Raw genomic sequence first — 16,638 nt, forward strand, 5'->3', positions numbered from 1 at the left:
CTGGATTTCCATTTTTACTTTATTCTGGTGGTGGTTGTTTTTCCTCTGGGAGGCTCTTTTGTAGGTAGCTATTTTGCAGCAACAGGACTCTGTGTGTCAGTCTTTCTTGGTGACTTTCTTTTACCATTGACATTGCCACAGAATACTGTGTGCATTTGAGTTATTCATAGGTTGCTCCTTGGTCTTAATGCTGCAGGGAAATAATCTGTTACTTGGGAACAGCTATGGTAATATAAAGGCAACAAGCAAAAGGGAGGAGATACAGAAAAGGGAAAAGAGAAGGATGAACAAAAAAGTTTAAAACTTGTGCAAAATGTTATAAATTATGGAGTATATTTAGAAATAATTTAAAAATTATACTTTAGGCAAATATTTTAAAGTTATTTTGAAAATTATTTATAACATAGAATGTGAGACTGCATGGATGTGTATTAATGGATGGGACTGTACAGTCCTCATGGAGGAATATGTTAGCTGTAGTCTGGCAGCTGGCTTTTGAAAATTAAGGAGCTTGACTTCTAAAGGGAGATTATCTCAAATGACACATTTTGGCAGAATTTTGCTGTGGTGGTTTGTGGTGGTCTAGTATCTGTTCTCCCTCCTGGCACAGTACCCAGCCCTGAGGAACTGCTGGTCACGAAGAGAATCTGTGTGGCATAAGAGAAGCCTTGTTATTACAGCAGATAGATTAGTAAAAACTAGAAGAAATAGTTTTTTCCTAGTGTTACCTTAACCCTAAGTTACCAACATCTAATCAGCCAAATGCTTCTCGTGTGCAATTTACCTGTTGCTTTTGCAGGTCTTGTCTGTTTGGCAGCCCTATAGGTTCTGGCATCTGTTCTCCTTGCTGGCACAGTACCCATCCCTGAGGAACTGCTGGTCACAGAGTCTGTGCGCTATACTAAGAACAACTAGGAAGCCTAAATTTAAATTCCTGTCCCTTTATTATAGGTATCTAGTATACAAGGCGCAGGCTCTGCATTGTCTCTTGGAATGCTTCATCTGGCTGTAGTCTGCTGCCAGCTGCCATATTGATCAATGAATGAAGCAAAAAAGCAAATTATTTTGTGCTTAGGATTGTTGTCAGAGTTCTTATTTAATTTTAGAAGCCATGAAGAGTGTTGTGTACTAACATCTATGCTATCAAGACTAGAATGTCCTAGTAACTTTGCAAGGCTGGTATGTATTACTCTGGAGAGTAAGTGAAGATTGTTGGCAGGGGGAGAAGCTAAAATGCTTTGGTTGGCATTAGTACCAGGAAGTGGAAACACATGAACTAATGAATACAGCAAGAATGTCACATCAGCGCAATGTGGCTGAGAATTTCAAAGAACACGTGGTTTTGGTTTGGGTTTTTTTTTTTAGTTCTAAAAATCTGTGTATTCCTTCCATCCTCCCAGTTGAAATGCATTAAAGAAAAGCTTTCCATTCAAGTTAGTACTACAGAGTGGTTGACGGATGACCTTGAGTGCAATATTGCCTAATGTTCTCCTCTTCTGTTTTTTTTACAGAAAGATCCAGATTACCTGAAGCTCTGGTTGGATAGTTTTGTTTCTAGCTATGAACAGTTTCTGGATGTGGACTTTGAGAAGCTGCCAACTAGGTATGTAGAATTACAGACCTGTTCATCTTTGTTTCATATCTGAAACAGACCTGGCTGAGAGCCCAGTCTTGTTCAACAGCAATACTGCCTTTAAACCAAAGAAAGATTTTTAGTTGTTGAGTGGCACTCCCATTCTTTTGAAGGTCAAGTTGGGTTGGGAATGATGAAGCTAGGCAAATACTGGTATTTGCAGTATAACAGGAGATGGCATGAGTATTCACTTGTTCTTGCTCATGGAAATATAATCATTGTTCCTTGTACATTTTTTCAATGTGTTCATTACTTGTTGCATATGAAATAGTATTAGTGCTTGGTATCTATATCAGCAGTGACTGAATAGAAGTAAGATGTAGGTAAAGAGTTTTGTAATTTTATTTCAGGCATTGCTTTAAGATTAAGGATGACATGAAATGGTCAATGAAAGATTTGGATATTTTAGCTGAAAACCTTTTAAAAAATTAAAATATGCACAAATTAGACTTTAAAGTTACTTTTTTGCATTCGTGAAGACTTAAGTTCAGGGCAAGAATATTGCTGACTTCACCCATGTTGCTGACCACAAGTTCTCAGATATAATCATGAGGTGGTATTGAAGTCTAATTTTAGAGTTCCATATTTAGTATTTTGAATTTGCTGGTTTAAGCTGGCAGACAGCTAAAACAACCACACAGCCATTCGCTCACTCCCTGCCTCCCTCCCCACCTCAGTGGGATGTGGGAGAGAATCAAAAAGAAAAAAGGTAAAACTAAGGGGTTGAGATAAAGTTTAATAGGACAGAAAAGGAAGAGAATAATAATGCTAATGATGATAAAAGAATATACAAAACAAGTGATACACAGCACAGTTGGTCACCACCTGGAGCCGATGCTCAGCTAGTTCCTGAGCCGTGCCACTTCCCAGCTGTCCCCATTATATACGGAACATGCTGTCATATGGTATGGAATATCCCTTTAGCCAGTTTGGGTCAGCTGCCCTGGCTGTCCCCCCTCCAGCTTCTTGGGCACGCCCCGCCTTCTTGTGGGCAGGCCGGTATGAGAAGCTGAAAAGTCCTTGATTGCATGGCAGCAACTAAAAATGTCAGTGTGTTATCAACATTATTCTCATTCTAAATCCAAAACACAGCACTATACCAGCTGCTAGTAAGAAAATTAACTATATCCCAGCTGAAACTAGGACAAAGACTAACTTTGCAAATGAGGAATAGAAACTTAGTCACTGAATGTTTTCTCTTGCTTTTGAGATACTTGCATGGCTTACAGATTTTAAGAAAAAACAGATGTTATAGGATTCAGAAATCTTGAGAACTGGTGTCAGTATTATAGCTGATACCACTACTGGTGTTTGAATGCAAAGAGTGGTGCTCTCTGCATGATGGCTGCAGTCCAAGCCCTGTTGAAATCAATGGAAATTCTTTAATGGGCTTTGGATCAGATCCTGTTTGAAGTGTAAGTGATAGCCTCTGCTGTTAAAAGGAAATGAAGAATGCTGCAACTGGATCTCAGTGGATAAAAACTGGTCTTCTCTGCTCTATTAAAATTTTCCTCATAATGTCTATGTGAATGCAAAATATATAGTGCAGTTACCAATAAGTGAGACCTTCACATTAATTCTGTGTTCTTTCAGAAGATCTGTTTTCTTTGCAGTGTTAAAAATGCATCTTACTCTGTTTAGTTAAGGAAAAAAGTTTATCCTTTGACACAGGTTATCTTTAACATACTATTTAATATTGAAATCTGAACAGTGGAGGAGAAGAGTATCTCAGTACTTTGGGGTTTTTTCAGTGTTTGTGTTCAGGGTTTTTGGGTGTGGGTTTTTTTTTACAGCAACCTAACAAAAGAAAAAACTAAACATGAAGCTTAGTTGCGCAGAACAATAGCAGCATCTTCATTGTGCTAAATAATGGCTTTGTGAGCATAAAAATAAGTGTATTTTTTCCGAGGTTAATGACAGGATTAGTGATTTAGTCTGGAAGAATAGGCCTATGTGGATTTAGACTCATTTGTGTAACAGATGTAGAGAAAACATATCAAAACAACATAGGGATGAAGGCAGATCATTCCTGTGCTTTGATGGTTGGATTAAAAATTACACTGTTTGAGAGCAGATATTAGAATTATCAAAGAATTGCAGTTTTGGACCTTATTTGCATTTGTGAGATAATCAGGCATGTGAAAAGTGACATCTTTCTGGGGTTTGTCAATTTATATTACAGGTATTTACAGTGTGGAACTGATACTACTGAGCCTGCAAAAAAGACCAAGTAGGTCAGTGTGGAACCACCAAATGCTGATTTCCAGTCATTCTTCTCTTGGGGCCATAGGACCCTGTGTACTCAACTTTTTTACTTGAGTTGTTTATTTAATAACTATTTCTGTCTTTTGGTCTTAGAAATAATATATGATGCTAGCTAAAATGAGAAACTGAGTGGACTAATACATTTGGTTTTTTTTTTCCCTTATATAAATCTTGATATGCTTTACAGCTATATGCCTGAAAGACCTTGTGTACTGAAGAGCAAATGCCAGGAAATAATGAGAAACTGTGTAGGGAGACTAAAGCTTGTACAGATTGCTGGACAAAACTGACTTTTTGGAGGACAGGCCTGAAGTTTTGTGTCAATGTAAAACATATGTTTTTTTAGCATCCAGGAAAACATCACTTGCTAATAGTTTCAATTATATTTCTTGTGGTTTGTTTTTTTTTTTTTTCCCTCTGAAAGCACTCTTAATTGGCACTGTCATTTGCTGGTTTCACTGATAAGAGTATTTCTTCTATAAATTAAAATATAAAATCTCCTGAAATCTGCTTTGGAAATCTGAAAGATGCTACATAATGCAGAATTAGGAAATATCTAAACACAGAGGATGAGTGTATCCAGTGGTAGGATTTGACTGTATAAGTAGAGCTTATATAGTTACGCAGCTTATAGCCTTATACAGCATCAGTTCTACCTCAATCTTTGTGTATCTACCCTATATTTTTAAGTGGAATAGTTCATTAATAGTGTTTTCAGTGATTTTACTGAAAAGGTGAGATGATTTTACTGAAAAGGTGAAAATAGCTATGCTGACAGCTTTGAGGATTGAGCACAGAAGATTAGTGCACCTGTCTGTTCTTTTCCCTAAAAACATTTATTCATCTCATATGTATTTATTGTGAAAAGGATAAAACCTTTACCAGCTGGTGGGAGGGTTTTTTCCCCTAATTGAAGGAGAGGAATTGTCATTGGGTTTAATGCTTTTAGAAACAACAAAGGCCTCCAGAGTGTTGTCATGTTCTTTTTCTGCTTTTGGTTTGCATGATCTTGAGCAAAGGAGCTTAAAGGAAGCTCATGCAAAGTACCATAGAAACTGTGTTTTGTTAACTTATTGACTTCAAACCCACATAAAAATGATGCAGGAATCATGATAGGAATGTTGATTACATGGTTTCACGGCTGTTGAAAAGTAAAGCCTGGTTTTCTACCGTGCTTTGTTCCAAAGTGCTTACCACTGGTGGAGGAGAGTTTGAGAGTCCCAGTGTGTGAGTTTGAGCTGTGATAGGTGAATACAATTCAGAGACTAATTTAACTTCCTGTCAAACACCTGAGATGGCAATTTATAATGCTGCATGACCATGGTAATGTAATGCAAGGAAATTATATATAAGAAGAGCCCAAATGTGTCAAGGTCTTTCTCCTATTTTTGAGGTAGGATATCAGCAGTCAAATAAGAACATCAGTTAATGTATGATTTTTGAGATTTTGTTTTTTCCCTTCTTCCTTTTGGAATACTTAATTTACACAGCTAGTCTTGTCAGGAAAAAATTGATACTACATGTCCACAAATACAACTTTTTGATTTTTGTGGTGATATAGTAGTAATTTGGGGTGAAAAGAAGTTTGATCGTTTATAAATGTTTAGATACTTTATACTATATTCAGTTTGGAATAATCCCAACTAGTATTTCTTGTGCCAGTCTTGCATAAGGCATTAAATTCTCATGGGTTGTGCAATAGCACAGACAGGCAGCTACTGCAGAGAAAACATTCTTTGGGATGTGAGGCATGAAGGGTATGCTGTTTGCTTTCTTGTAAAGCATTTTATGATCTTACTGAAAAAGACTTGTTGGCCATTTTAGGGAAATTACTTCTGGCTATATGATTTCAGCTGTCAAAAATTATGGTCTTCCTAATACAGAGATGGTGAATTACCAGATTATGAGGAGCCATGCTTGTAGTCCCAGAGGGTACGGATCTACTGGCATCTTGAGGAGTGAAGCTGCTACCATGGAAATTAGAATATTTTTGGGCAGTTGTGTTGGGGAAAAAAGCAGTTGCTCTCAGTTTTGTGGTTAGTGTCTTTATCAGTTTAGAGCCTAGCCCCTATAAAATTTGTGAATCCCTGAAGATTCTGAATTCCAGGCTCTGAAGAGCAAATTGCACAACTCTCTGAAGGGACAAGGGAGTGAACAGTATTTGGTCCTGTGTATAAGTGACACTTGTTTACTAGGACATGGGAGCTTACTATCATTTATACCTGTCCAGTTATTTTACTAAATTGGGTCTCAGTTTTTCCCTTCTATGTAGGCTTCATTTTCAACTTCAGAAGCTAAACAACGTATCGTTCCTTGTCTCCCTCACATAATTGGTATCACAGTATTTAGTGTCAGTCACTGCATTTCTCCACACTTTTTGATACTTATTCTTATACAGATGTATGTATGCAAGTGTCAGTGAGTTTTTGAGATAGCTGAATTTTTTGTTTGTTTATATTTTCCCCCCAGCTTTGGCCATGTTGACAGTTTTTGTAAGCTGTAAGGCTCTTGCTTGTGTCTTCCTTTTCCTGTGTAGAGTTCACAGAGAACGTGTCAGGGTAAACAGCTGAAGCCAAAGGCAAGCTGTCTTTAGCATGGGCAACAGTGGATAAACAGTCTTCATCCCAGAGAATGTTCTAACATATCTATATATTCTATACTGTTGCTGAAATGAGTTTCTATATGGTTGTTCCGGGAGCACTGGCTTAGTTACTGGTTTTATTTGTGATTTTTTTCCCCCTTTTTTCTTTTGTTCTTTTGGTTCTTCCTGGTATATTTCTAAAAATGTTTCCATTTAGCAAAAACAATAAGCAAGAGTACCTAATGTTCTACAGGGCAACGTCTGGTCTTGGTAGAGTTGTTGCATTTAATACCAACATATCAGTCTGGTTTTTGTCTCCTAAAAATAATTAGATGGCAGAAAGAAACCTATTTGCTGGGTTAATGATATCCAGAAACTAATACAGATGGGTCAGTTTTTCATGCAAAAATCAGTGTGCAGAGAGATGGATTTTTGAGAGCTCCCTCTCCTGCACATTCAGACCCTGATTTTCAAGTCTTCTTTTCTTTAATCTTATTGTGAACTGCTTTCTTTTTGCATTTAGTCTTATTTTGTACAGCTTTGTGTAATTCATGTAAGAAAGGCATGAGATTCACTGTGGATGAAGACCAGCTGGGCTTCAATAACTATTTGATAATTGGCATTACATTTATTTGAACACTTTTAATCTTCAATAGAAGATTGAAAATCTTCCCCTTGTGTTTAGTTTTCATGTTTCATTCCATTGTGGCCATCCCTTTACCTTATTTAGGGATTTCCCAGGCCACTTATTTACCTGCTGAATATCACACAATTTCTCTGCAGCAATTAAGGCAGATCATTGCATGGAGGAGCATTTAGGAATCCACTTAATGATTTTTTTTTTTAAACACTTTTTTTTTTTCAGTGCAGTTCATTGGTGGGGAAAAGGAAGCTCAAGCTGGCATATTGCCACCCAGGCATTTCCTTGTTGTTCATTAGAAAGTGTGAGCCGTCAGTTCAGTAACCTTTCTTATAGAGGTGTATTGGAAGACTACATGAGGGTGTTGAAATTGATTGGTAACATGACATTTGCATGATTAAAACAATTTTGTGTGTGGTTTTTCTCTTTAGGGTGGATGACATTCCTCCAGGAATATCACTGCTTCCTGATAACATTCTTCAGGTCCTCAGGCTCCAGCTGCTACAGTGTGTCCAGAAAATGTCAGATGGCCTAGAAGAGCAGCAGCAGGCTCTGTCACTTTTACTTGTGAAATTCTTTATCATCCTTTGCAGGTATTTGTTCCGATTGTTACCTCAGTAAGGCTGTTGTTTTGTTTGAGAAATCTTGATGCAGCTTGATGCAGATTCTAATGATGCATACAATGTGATTGGACACTTTCCAATAGAAACAGAGAAGTGCCACTTCTCAGGATATTCAAAATAAAAGAAGAGGGAATAAAAGAGAGAGGGGGGAGCAATGTAATCATCTTAGCAATAATGTTTGCCATGAGAAATGGAATAGAAGGGGATTAGACACTAAATTCCTTGTAATTACATAAGATATATCTATGGGAATTAAAGATACAGTGTACCTGGTATAAGAAATACTTTTTAAAAAAAAGGCACAATCTAACACGTGTTGGATATGAAACAACTTGAGAGAGAGAGCATTGTACAGGAAGAACTGTTTCACATTCTTAACATACTTATAATTCCATAAACAGCTTAGGAAACTTATTACATGATTAATGGCTTCCTTCTGAAACTTATGCCTTATCTTGTAATTCTGTTGAAGCAGGTGAATAAACTGTTTTTAGGGATCTATTCCTCCCTATTTCTTTAGTCTTCTATTGTAAACTGCATTAAGAGAGGAAGGGGATAAAATATAATAGGGAATCTCCTTTTCTGAGGAGTATTTGAAGCAGCTCTTTTGAGTCCTTTGGCTGTTCTTACCCCTGAAACAATACAAAGGGCTGTAGGGCAGTATTTAAGTATCCTGGAATATTACATATAAGCTGAGTAGATGGTGGTAATGTGTTTCTGAATTAGAAACTGTTGTCAGTCTTATTTAATTGCTGAAAAGTTCTCCTTATGTCATCCCTTCAGTATCTGATCTTTGACTTGTCCTCAAGACTGAGAAATAACATGTGTATGCTATTTCTTTGTTGCTGTTGATTTCTTTACGTTCTAAAATAATTTATTAGATGTTTGTTTTTCCTTGGGAGAATTTAAAGTGAATAAATGCTTCTGGGTAATATGTTTGTTAAAATTTTAGAAAGTGCATGTGCTAGTAATGTAGAAGTGGAGGTTACTGTCTTTTGTTATCAGATGCCATTTCTGAGCTTTCTATGTAGAGTGTCCTGGGAATCTGCTTAACCTCTGAACCCCCAAATTCCAGATAGAATTGGCCTACAGCAGAGTCACTTAGACCTTTCTTTCCCTTCCTGTTAGAAGAAAACTTCTTAGCTCTGTTACTGTGACAGAAATAAACATTTGAGTACGTGCAGTCTTTTGGAGAGTATTTTTGAAATGCTGATACACTTTTGTATGAATATAGGCAGAATGCTAAACAAACATTTTCAACTAGCCTCAAATGGTACACTGTGTACATTTCTGTGGTTTTTATGTTGTCTTCATAGAAATTTGGCTAATGTGGAGGAGATTGGGATGTGTTCATACATTAACCATGTTATCACCATGACAACGTTATACATTCAACAGGTATGTGGTTAACAATTCTCATCTTTTATTTTTGCCATCCGATACTTCCTGCTCCCGCTTATGTGATCCACTTTTTCAATAATAGTGTTGTGTGGGGAACAATTTGTGGGCTCAAAACTGTTCTGGAGGAGATTAAGATTAATTTTCAACTTCTAGAAATCTTCTCACCACAGCTTTCTTTTTTTTTCCTCAGTTAAAAAGCAAAACAAAAGAAAAAGAAGTGGCAGATCAGACCCCCATAGAAGAATTTGTGCGACATGCCTTGGCTTTTTGTGAAAGTCTCTACGATCCATATCGAAACTGGAGGCAGCAAATTGCAGGGTATGTGTGGACTAGGACAGGATTATAAATATTGTGGTTTATGATAAGTTTAGGTAAACAATATGTAAAGTTTCTGATAGAACTCCAGCTACCTGATGTCAAACTAAAATAAAAAGTAGTTACATGTATGATGTTCTGCTGTTGCATTTTACAACTGTTAGAACTGATAGCCTTGAGCAGTTGATTTGATACTGTGTATTAGGGTTTTTTCCCCCCAAAGATACACTTGTTAGAATAGCATTAATTGAAACAGTTCTTCTACAAAAATTAACATCATAAAGCAGGCGTGCTTGAAACTGAAATTCATTGCCAACAAAATTGTCAGAGTACTAATATATCCTGTTCCATTTAGTGGAAAGCTGCGTTGAGGCTTTTTGAAAGGTGGGAAGAGTAGAGAGCCAGGAAATGGGCCTTCTGAGATGCTTAATTTCTGTCATTCTAGGCACAGGCCCTGTTCATTGAAGCTGCTAGTGATTCACTTTATCTGCTATAAACTGGCTCTTCAGAGACCTCTTATAATTTTCCATGAAGTCTTTTTCATGTACAGTTCTCCCTTATTAGCCCCAAATTAATTACAATAATGTTAAATGTACATAATCTTGTATAGTTAATGTGTTTTTCTGCTGTGTGTACAAGGGCTGAAGTTGTTGTTTGCTCCTTGCTGCTATCGTTCAGAGCTGCTTTTCCTCTAGTTCCTCAATTTTATTTCAGTCAGGACCATTTTGACATGCATCAAATGTTGGACCTGTGCATGCAAATAACTAAAGGCATAGAAAGATTGTATCTCATATTACTTAGTCTTGTAAAACCTCAGGTCCTTTCTCACAGTATACATTCTGTAGAGCTAGCAGAGGATTTGTGCGTTTCTGCTAGCTCTGTGACTTGCATTTGTGCAGCAAGTCACTTGTCTGACTCTGTGCAGAGTGGGGATCATGTGAGCTGTGTGCCTTGGCTGCTGGGGTTTCGTTGTAGCTGGAAACCTGCAGTATGCCCTAATGCTGCAGGCTTCAGAAGGCTGTTATGGAAACAAAAGGTAGTATTCTCCATAACAACTTGAATCATTGTGCACAAAGTTTTAAGAAGCATGTGAAGGTCATAACTTCTGGTATTTTTGTGCAGCGTGAGAATTTCCCTTTTCTAGAACAGAGCATGACACCAGTTCTCCCATATGGCCTGCCAGTCTACTGCTAAGTTGTTTTCAGATTTTGTGTAGGTGATGCCAGCACATCTTGTGGTATCTTAGGTAGAGTATAAGTGCTCAAAATCAGTGAATTTACAATCAATGAAGCTGCAGAATTTGGCAATGAATATAATCACACCACAGAAAAGTGTCTTACTTTCTGAAACAGGATATGATTTAAATGCCTTTTTAAATTTATAATATATTTACTGGCAGTTTAGAAGTTAAAACAAGATTAAATTTGAATATATACTTGAGGTGTTAGGTTGTAACTGACCAACATGAAGGTCCTTCCATTGCTTTCTCCTTTCAAAAACTGGCCCATTTTTCTAAACTGGTGAAACAAGGAAGCCAAAAAGAATGGGATAGGCGGACCTGGTTGAATTGAGGCAAAAGAAGTTAATGATAATCACAGTATAGATATGTTGCATCTTTGAAAAGAAGTGTATACGTGTGTCAGTAGAATTATATCCCTTTAATTTGATGGTTCCCCCCAGTAAATCCATACTAATGTTTTGTGCCCATTTCAAATTGCATGATTAAGAAATTTGGCAGTCTAGGTGGTGGCTTAGTTACAATAAACAAGGACTAAATAATAGATTGTGGGCTCTTTTTTTTTTAACTAAATCATATTGTAAACATTTAAGGTATTTCTTGGAGCAGAACAGTAAATAGGGGATTAGCTGTGATTTAATTTTTTCAGGATGAATTACTACTTTGCTATATTTTTTTTTTGATCCTGTAGGCAAAAGATAACTTCTGATTTTTGGCAGTTTTCTATTATGAAGTCATAAACAAAGGTATCATATCTAATTTTTTTGATGTATCTTTTTCAATGTAATTGCAGACGTTTCATTAGTACAGTTGAAAAGAGCAGACAGAAGTATAAACCAGCTTCCCTCACTGTTGAGTTTGTCCCTTTCTTTTACCGTAAGTATTATCAACAGCATGTTTAAAAATAGTCACCTTTGGAGGAGTGAACTTAGTGATTCCAAGTTCCTTTCCCCTAAGAATGCCTGATAAATGTAAAAGCCCCTTATTTGCTTTCTAAGGCTGAATGAAGTCGGTTGCTTTGTTCACTTGTTTTTTTTGCTCTGAGCATTATCATCTTGCCATTCTGACTGATCTTTGAAAGCCTGGGTTTTTTTCAGACTCTCTTTCAGTGCCTAACATGGTTTAATAGGGTTGATTCTGGGAGTTGCCAACTTTTCTGTTTATTAGGGTACATATAGTGATTGCACGTAAGATTCCTGTAGCAACTGTAATGATAACTCACATGGAAAAATAATCTTATGAAAGTATTCATGCATTTTTGTCTCTTAATATGGTTTAACAGCTAGAAAGAAGGAAGCTCTGTGCCATCCAACTAGCAAATGCTCCTTGGACTGCAGTTTGGGAAACTGCTCTGTTTTGTCTCTGGTTAAGTCATTAAATATCATGATGGCTGCTTTGGAATTCATGCGTTCTTACCATTACAGATTGGCTGTGTGGAAAAGGAGGACTTCTGTGGCCATGTTCTGTACTTAAATCTTGGGAAAGTGGGATGTCCAGCTAGTTTGCCACTTTAGCACACCAAAGTGCTTCGCTCTTGCATCTGCTAGTGCCAACAGAATTGAAGAGCAGGAATATGCTGGAGGGGTGGGGGTATGAGTGAAATCAGCCTTTTTTGCAGCTATCTATTAACTCAGCTTTAATTGAAAATAAAAAAGTAGGGCTGTATTCCTAGAGTGGTAACATTTATGAATGTACGTAAAACAAGCTAGTTGCTAAAAAGACCAAAGAACTGATGCCAGTAAAATGCCATTATCTTTGTGCCAGAGCACTGGAAACCCACTGCTACTGAGGAATGTCATCTGCGTCCTCCCCATTCAGTACATTGCACTCTGGATCCTCCTAAATCCCTTAAATACTGTGACTGAGCTACAAGTGCACTAATTAGCTGGCAGATACTCATCTGCTGGTTGGCCAACTGGCAGGAAAGGCAGAACAAGAAATTGCTGAGCAACTGCTTTAGACATTCTGCCATAGCAGCACTAATTTGAGGCTTTTTTGGTCTACCCAGCCTAATGATTTACTCACAATCTGCTAGGTACTGCTCTTTTGAATTTGTCTAAGGTTCCCCAAAAGGTTTAGAAGCTAGAAGTCAAGGGAGTGGTGGGACTAGCAGACTGACAGTGTCATCATCTAAGCTTTGTTTCCTTTGAAGACCAGATTTAAAAAATAGCTGTGCAATTTTATTTTAAAACAGGCCTATATATTCAGTATATAGTCAGAAATCTTACTTACCAGTAATTGGTAATTGTCTTAAAGGATATAATTTTAATGAATATAAAATTCTTGCATTTTCTGTTTCTGTTGTTTGTTTAAAATCTCAGTTTTTACAAAACTAAGTCATTATCAGCTCTATCTCATGAGGTTTTACGATGATTAATTCCAAATAAAATAATCCTTTGTAGTTTGTTGCAGCTACTTTGAGTCTAGTGTTATTGCTATAGCAACAATATCCAGGTTATAGTTATTGCTAAGAAGAGTTCCTGAGGCTGTTTATAACTAATTTATATCAGATATGGCATGAGAAGAGATGCAGGATAATTGTCTTTAAAAAGACTACTGCTAGAAAGGTTACAGACCTGCACAGGCTTCCTTGGGAAGTTTGGCTTAAAGGGACCAAGCTCAGGGACTGTGTTTCTGAGCTACCTGCACTGCATATCGTATTAGACTTGCTGTATAAAAATTGCTCTAACCTTGTCATGCTTGCTAACTGCTTGTGTGTTAGCATGTCCTCCTGTTTCTCAATAGTGTGGACAAAATGTGCTCATTTTACATTATGGATCTGGTCAACAGTTGTTGTATGTCTATAGTTCTGTCAGCCTGCATGAAAAGTTTTATGCAAGCTGAAGGTCTGGCCCTGTGAATTCTTGAGAAATGTGGTCTTGTCATGTTACTTTCATAATGCTGGAATTGATGTGTTTGTGCCTGACTTATCTAAAATACAGTGGAGATTATACAGTTGATTTTTTTTTTTTTAATTTGCATGATGACAGGAAGTAGAGCAGCTTTTTTAATTATTTTGTTTGTTGGTGGGGTTTTTTTTGAAAGGAAAAACTGTATAATTTATGACCAAAGGAATCCCTTCTGCTTTTTATTCACTCCAATCAGAATGCTTTCAAGAAAGTGAACATCTCAAGGAAAGCCTGAAATGTTGCCTGCTGCATCTCTTTGGAGCTATTGTGGCTGGTGGTCAGGTAAAGGATGTTTTAAGCTCTTTTTAGCTGCTGAAGCCTCCAAATGCCTGTTTGTTATTTAAGGCTTATAAATACCCCATAACACATAAATCAGAAGAATTTGTTATTGACTATGGATTGTTTGTCTTATGAGGTTTGGGATCATTCTGTGCAATAGTATCTAAATGCTAAAAGCTGGATCCTGCTTTCAAATAACAGTAGAAATTTGCTGTCTACAATAACCACACATTCATATGAACATACTGTAATATTTTCGTATCATAAAGAAAAAATGTGTGTAACTAGATTAGGAGTTTCCACCTGACAAGATGTAAATTTTGTATCAACACATGAAATTCATCTAGCTTACTTCCCAATGTTGGAAGTAAGCTATTTCTGTAAGAGGCACAGGGCCTTTATAGCTTGGAAGCTGTTTAAAATATTTGAAAGAATGCGAAGAAAAGAGGGTGTTCATCATCAGCAAGGCCAACATCCACTCTCTTCGTTGACTTTTGTAACGTGCTGCCTAGTCTGGTCACAAGCAAATGTTATTTCTGATAATCCAGAAGAGAGAGTGTTTTTAAATGTTGTCAGGAAGTGGCAAAGCCAGGCACTGCTCCACCAGGGAAGGCAAGCTGAGACTGAGCGTGATGACCAGGCAGGCAGAGGCAGTTGACCTCACTGGCAAAAGGCACAGTCTTACTATACCTGAACAAGGTGATCAGAGCAGGTCTGGTGGTAGTAACCAGGATCAACCAGCCTAGATCGCTAGACAAGTCTGTAATGCTGAAGCCTGAAATCAAGCCAGGAAGTCTGGTCAGCACATCAGGGTGGGGATTTGGTCTAGTGATAGTAACTAGGGTCAGTCAAGAGTCCGGTGGTTGCCAGGCCCATCCATAGTGATGAGATGGGTCTAATGTCAAGCCGGGCGGTCAAGTCTGTGGGTCAGGTTCAAGGCAGTACATGGCCAGGTGCGGGCATGGCTGGAGTGTAGCTCGGGCAGATTGAGATCTGTGGCTTGAGTGCAGCTCCCTGGAGAAGGCAGGGAGTCCCTGACAATGCTTCTCAAAGCTAGGCTGGGCCCCTGCCCCAGATTTAAGGTGGCCCTGAGCCTATGCAGTCAGACCCCCAGGAAGAGAGGTGAGGAAAATGCATTCAGGGCCCAGACAAATGTTTGTTAATTATGTTATTTTCAAAAAAAATCATGAATTTCATGATCTAAAATGAAAATGCAAGTGAAGGTTTACCTAGAATTAGCAGTTTTTCAAGGCTTATCTTATAAGAATTTTGTAACATGCATTTAAATATTTCCTTTTCCCTATAGGCATTCTCTTTGAAAAAGAAAGCCTAGTTAAGTGAACAAGATGGGCTGCATTTCATCTGTAGCTATCAGTATAATCCAAGTAGAATGTTTCATATTTATTTAAAAATTACAGGGCATTAACAGACATAGTATTACATGTTGCATTATTCAGATAACTCAGAAACTGCTGGTTTGAAGAGGTTTGGTTTTATTTATTTATTCATTATTATTTTTTCCTTAATCTTTTTTTCTCCATGGGTCTCAGAGGAATGCTCTTCAAGCAGTATCTCCTGCCACCATGGAAGTCTTGATGCGTGTTTTAGCAGACTGTGACAACTGGGATGACAGGAACCCTGAGGAAGTGAGCAGGAAGGCAGAGCTAACTCTGAAATGCCTGACAGAAGTTGTCCATATCCTTCTAACCAGCAGTTCTGACCAGCGGCAAGTGGAGACGAGTACAATATTGGAGAACTATTTCAAGTTGCTTAATTCAGACCATTCAGCTTTACCTAATGCAAGGCGGTGCAGGCAGTGGGAGAGCAGGTTCATAGCACTACAAATCCAAATGCTGAGTGAGTACCCAATTGTGCAGTTCCTTTAAATATCTCTTGATAATAACTCCGAAGCAAGTAATGATTGAACCATGATAGTAATATAACTGAATGTTCTACCAAAAAATGTTCACTTGGCTAAGCAATTGAAAAGTTTCAAACATTTCTTCATTGACATGACTTTAGATGTATTCTTGTTTAATCATTCATTACAAAAATACCCAGAAGAAACCATATCAGATTGCTACCATTTAACCAGAGTGTCAAGGTTCGTGGACTGCCAGTCTCCATTTAAAACAAAAAAAACAAAAACCAAAACAAACAAGCAAACCAAAACAACACTTTTGCTGTGCAACAGCTGACACTCATCAGCACCTTAATTGCAGAATAAGATGGGTCTGTAATAAAATACCCATGTGATGGCTGTTTTGTGATAGTTCGCTTTTCAAATGACGTTATTGTAAACATTGGCCAAAGGTGATGGTCTGAAACAGTTGGGTTTAAGTCATTGGATAAGAACTCAGAATTTGGAGTTTCTTCTACTTTGTTCAGAATGGGAAATATAAATAAAGGTATTTCTTTTCCCAAACTTCCAAGACTATTGAGGAGTAGTACTGAGGCGATGAAGAATGCTTACAGTATAAGGCTGCTGCACAATACAGAGTAATAGCTTGATGAGGAAGCAAGTGTTTGCATGCTTTAAGTAAAAGGCATGCTGCTTATGTACTCACAAAGAGCTTAAACAGAGCCCCAGAGCAATCAAAGATATTTGGTAACTGATTTGTTCTCCTGATATAGTAGGTTATGTGATAATTTTTACAGCATCAAAATGTTTAGCTTTAGGCCTAGTGTTCTATGCTTAAAATGCACATTATTCTTGATAAAAGAATTCACAGCATATAGTTTGTTGTGTAATTTT

The 16,638-nt window shown here is 37.6% G+C and overlaps 1 protein-coding gene across 6 annotated transcripts in view; it reads left to right on the forward strand.

Annotated features, from left to right (window-relative positions):
• Positions 1-16,638, forward strand: part of NBEAL1 (neurobeachin like 1) — an 87,613-nt gene that overhangs the window by 18,062 nt on the left and 52,913 nt on the right. For all 6 annotated transcript variants that reach the window (XR_008577708.1, XR_008577709.1, XM_054830539.1 and 3 more), the window contains exons 3-9: positions 1,512-1,603; positions 7,551-7,712; positions 9,059-9,140; positions 9,334-9,461; positions 11,489-11,571; positions 13,801-13,886; positions 15,434-15,740. Coding sequence is in view for 4 of the 6 variants with exons in the window: in XM_054830539.1 (XP_054686514.1) it covers positions 1,512-1,603; positions 7,551-7,712; positions 9,059-9,140; positions 9,334-9,461; positions 11,489-11,571; positions 13,801-13,886; positions 15,434-15,740 (940 nt within the window). In the remaining 2 variants the exon portion in view is untranslated. The remainder of the gene's footprint in view (positions 1-1,511; positions 1,604-7,550; positions 7,713-9,058; positions 9,141-9,333; positions 9,462-11,488; positions 11,572-13,800; positions 13,887-15,433; positions 15,741-16,638) is intronic.

This window comes from Grus americana, chromosome 6 (genome assembly GCF_028858705.1).
Source record: "Grus americana isolate bGruAme1 chromosome 6, bGruAme1.mat, whole genome shotgun sequence".
NCBI classification, from domain to species: domain Eukaryota; kingdom Metazoa; phylum Chordata; class Aves; order Gruiformes; family Gruidae; genus Grus; species Grus americana.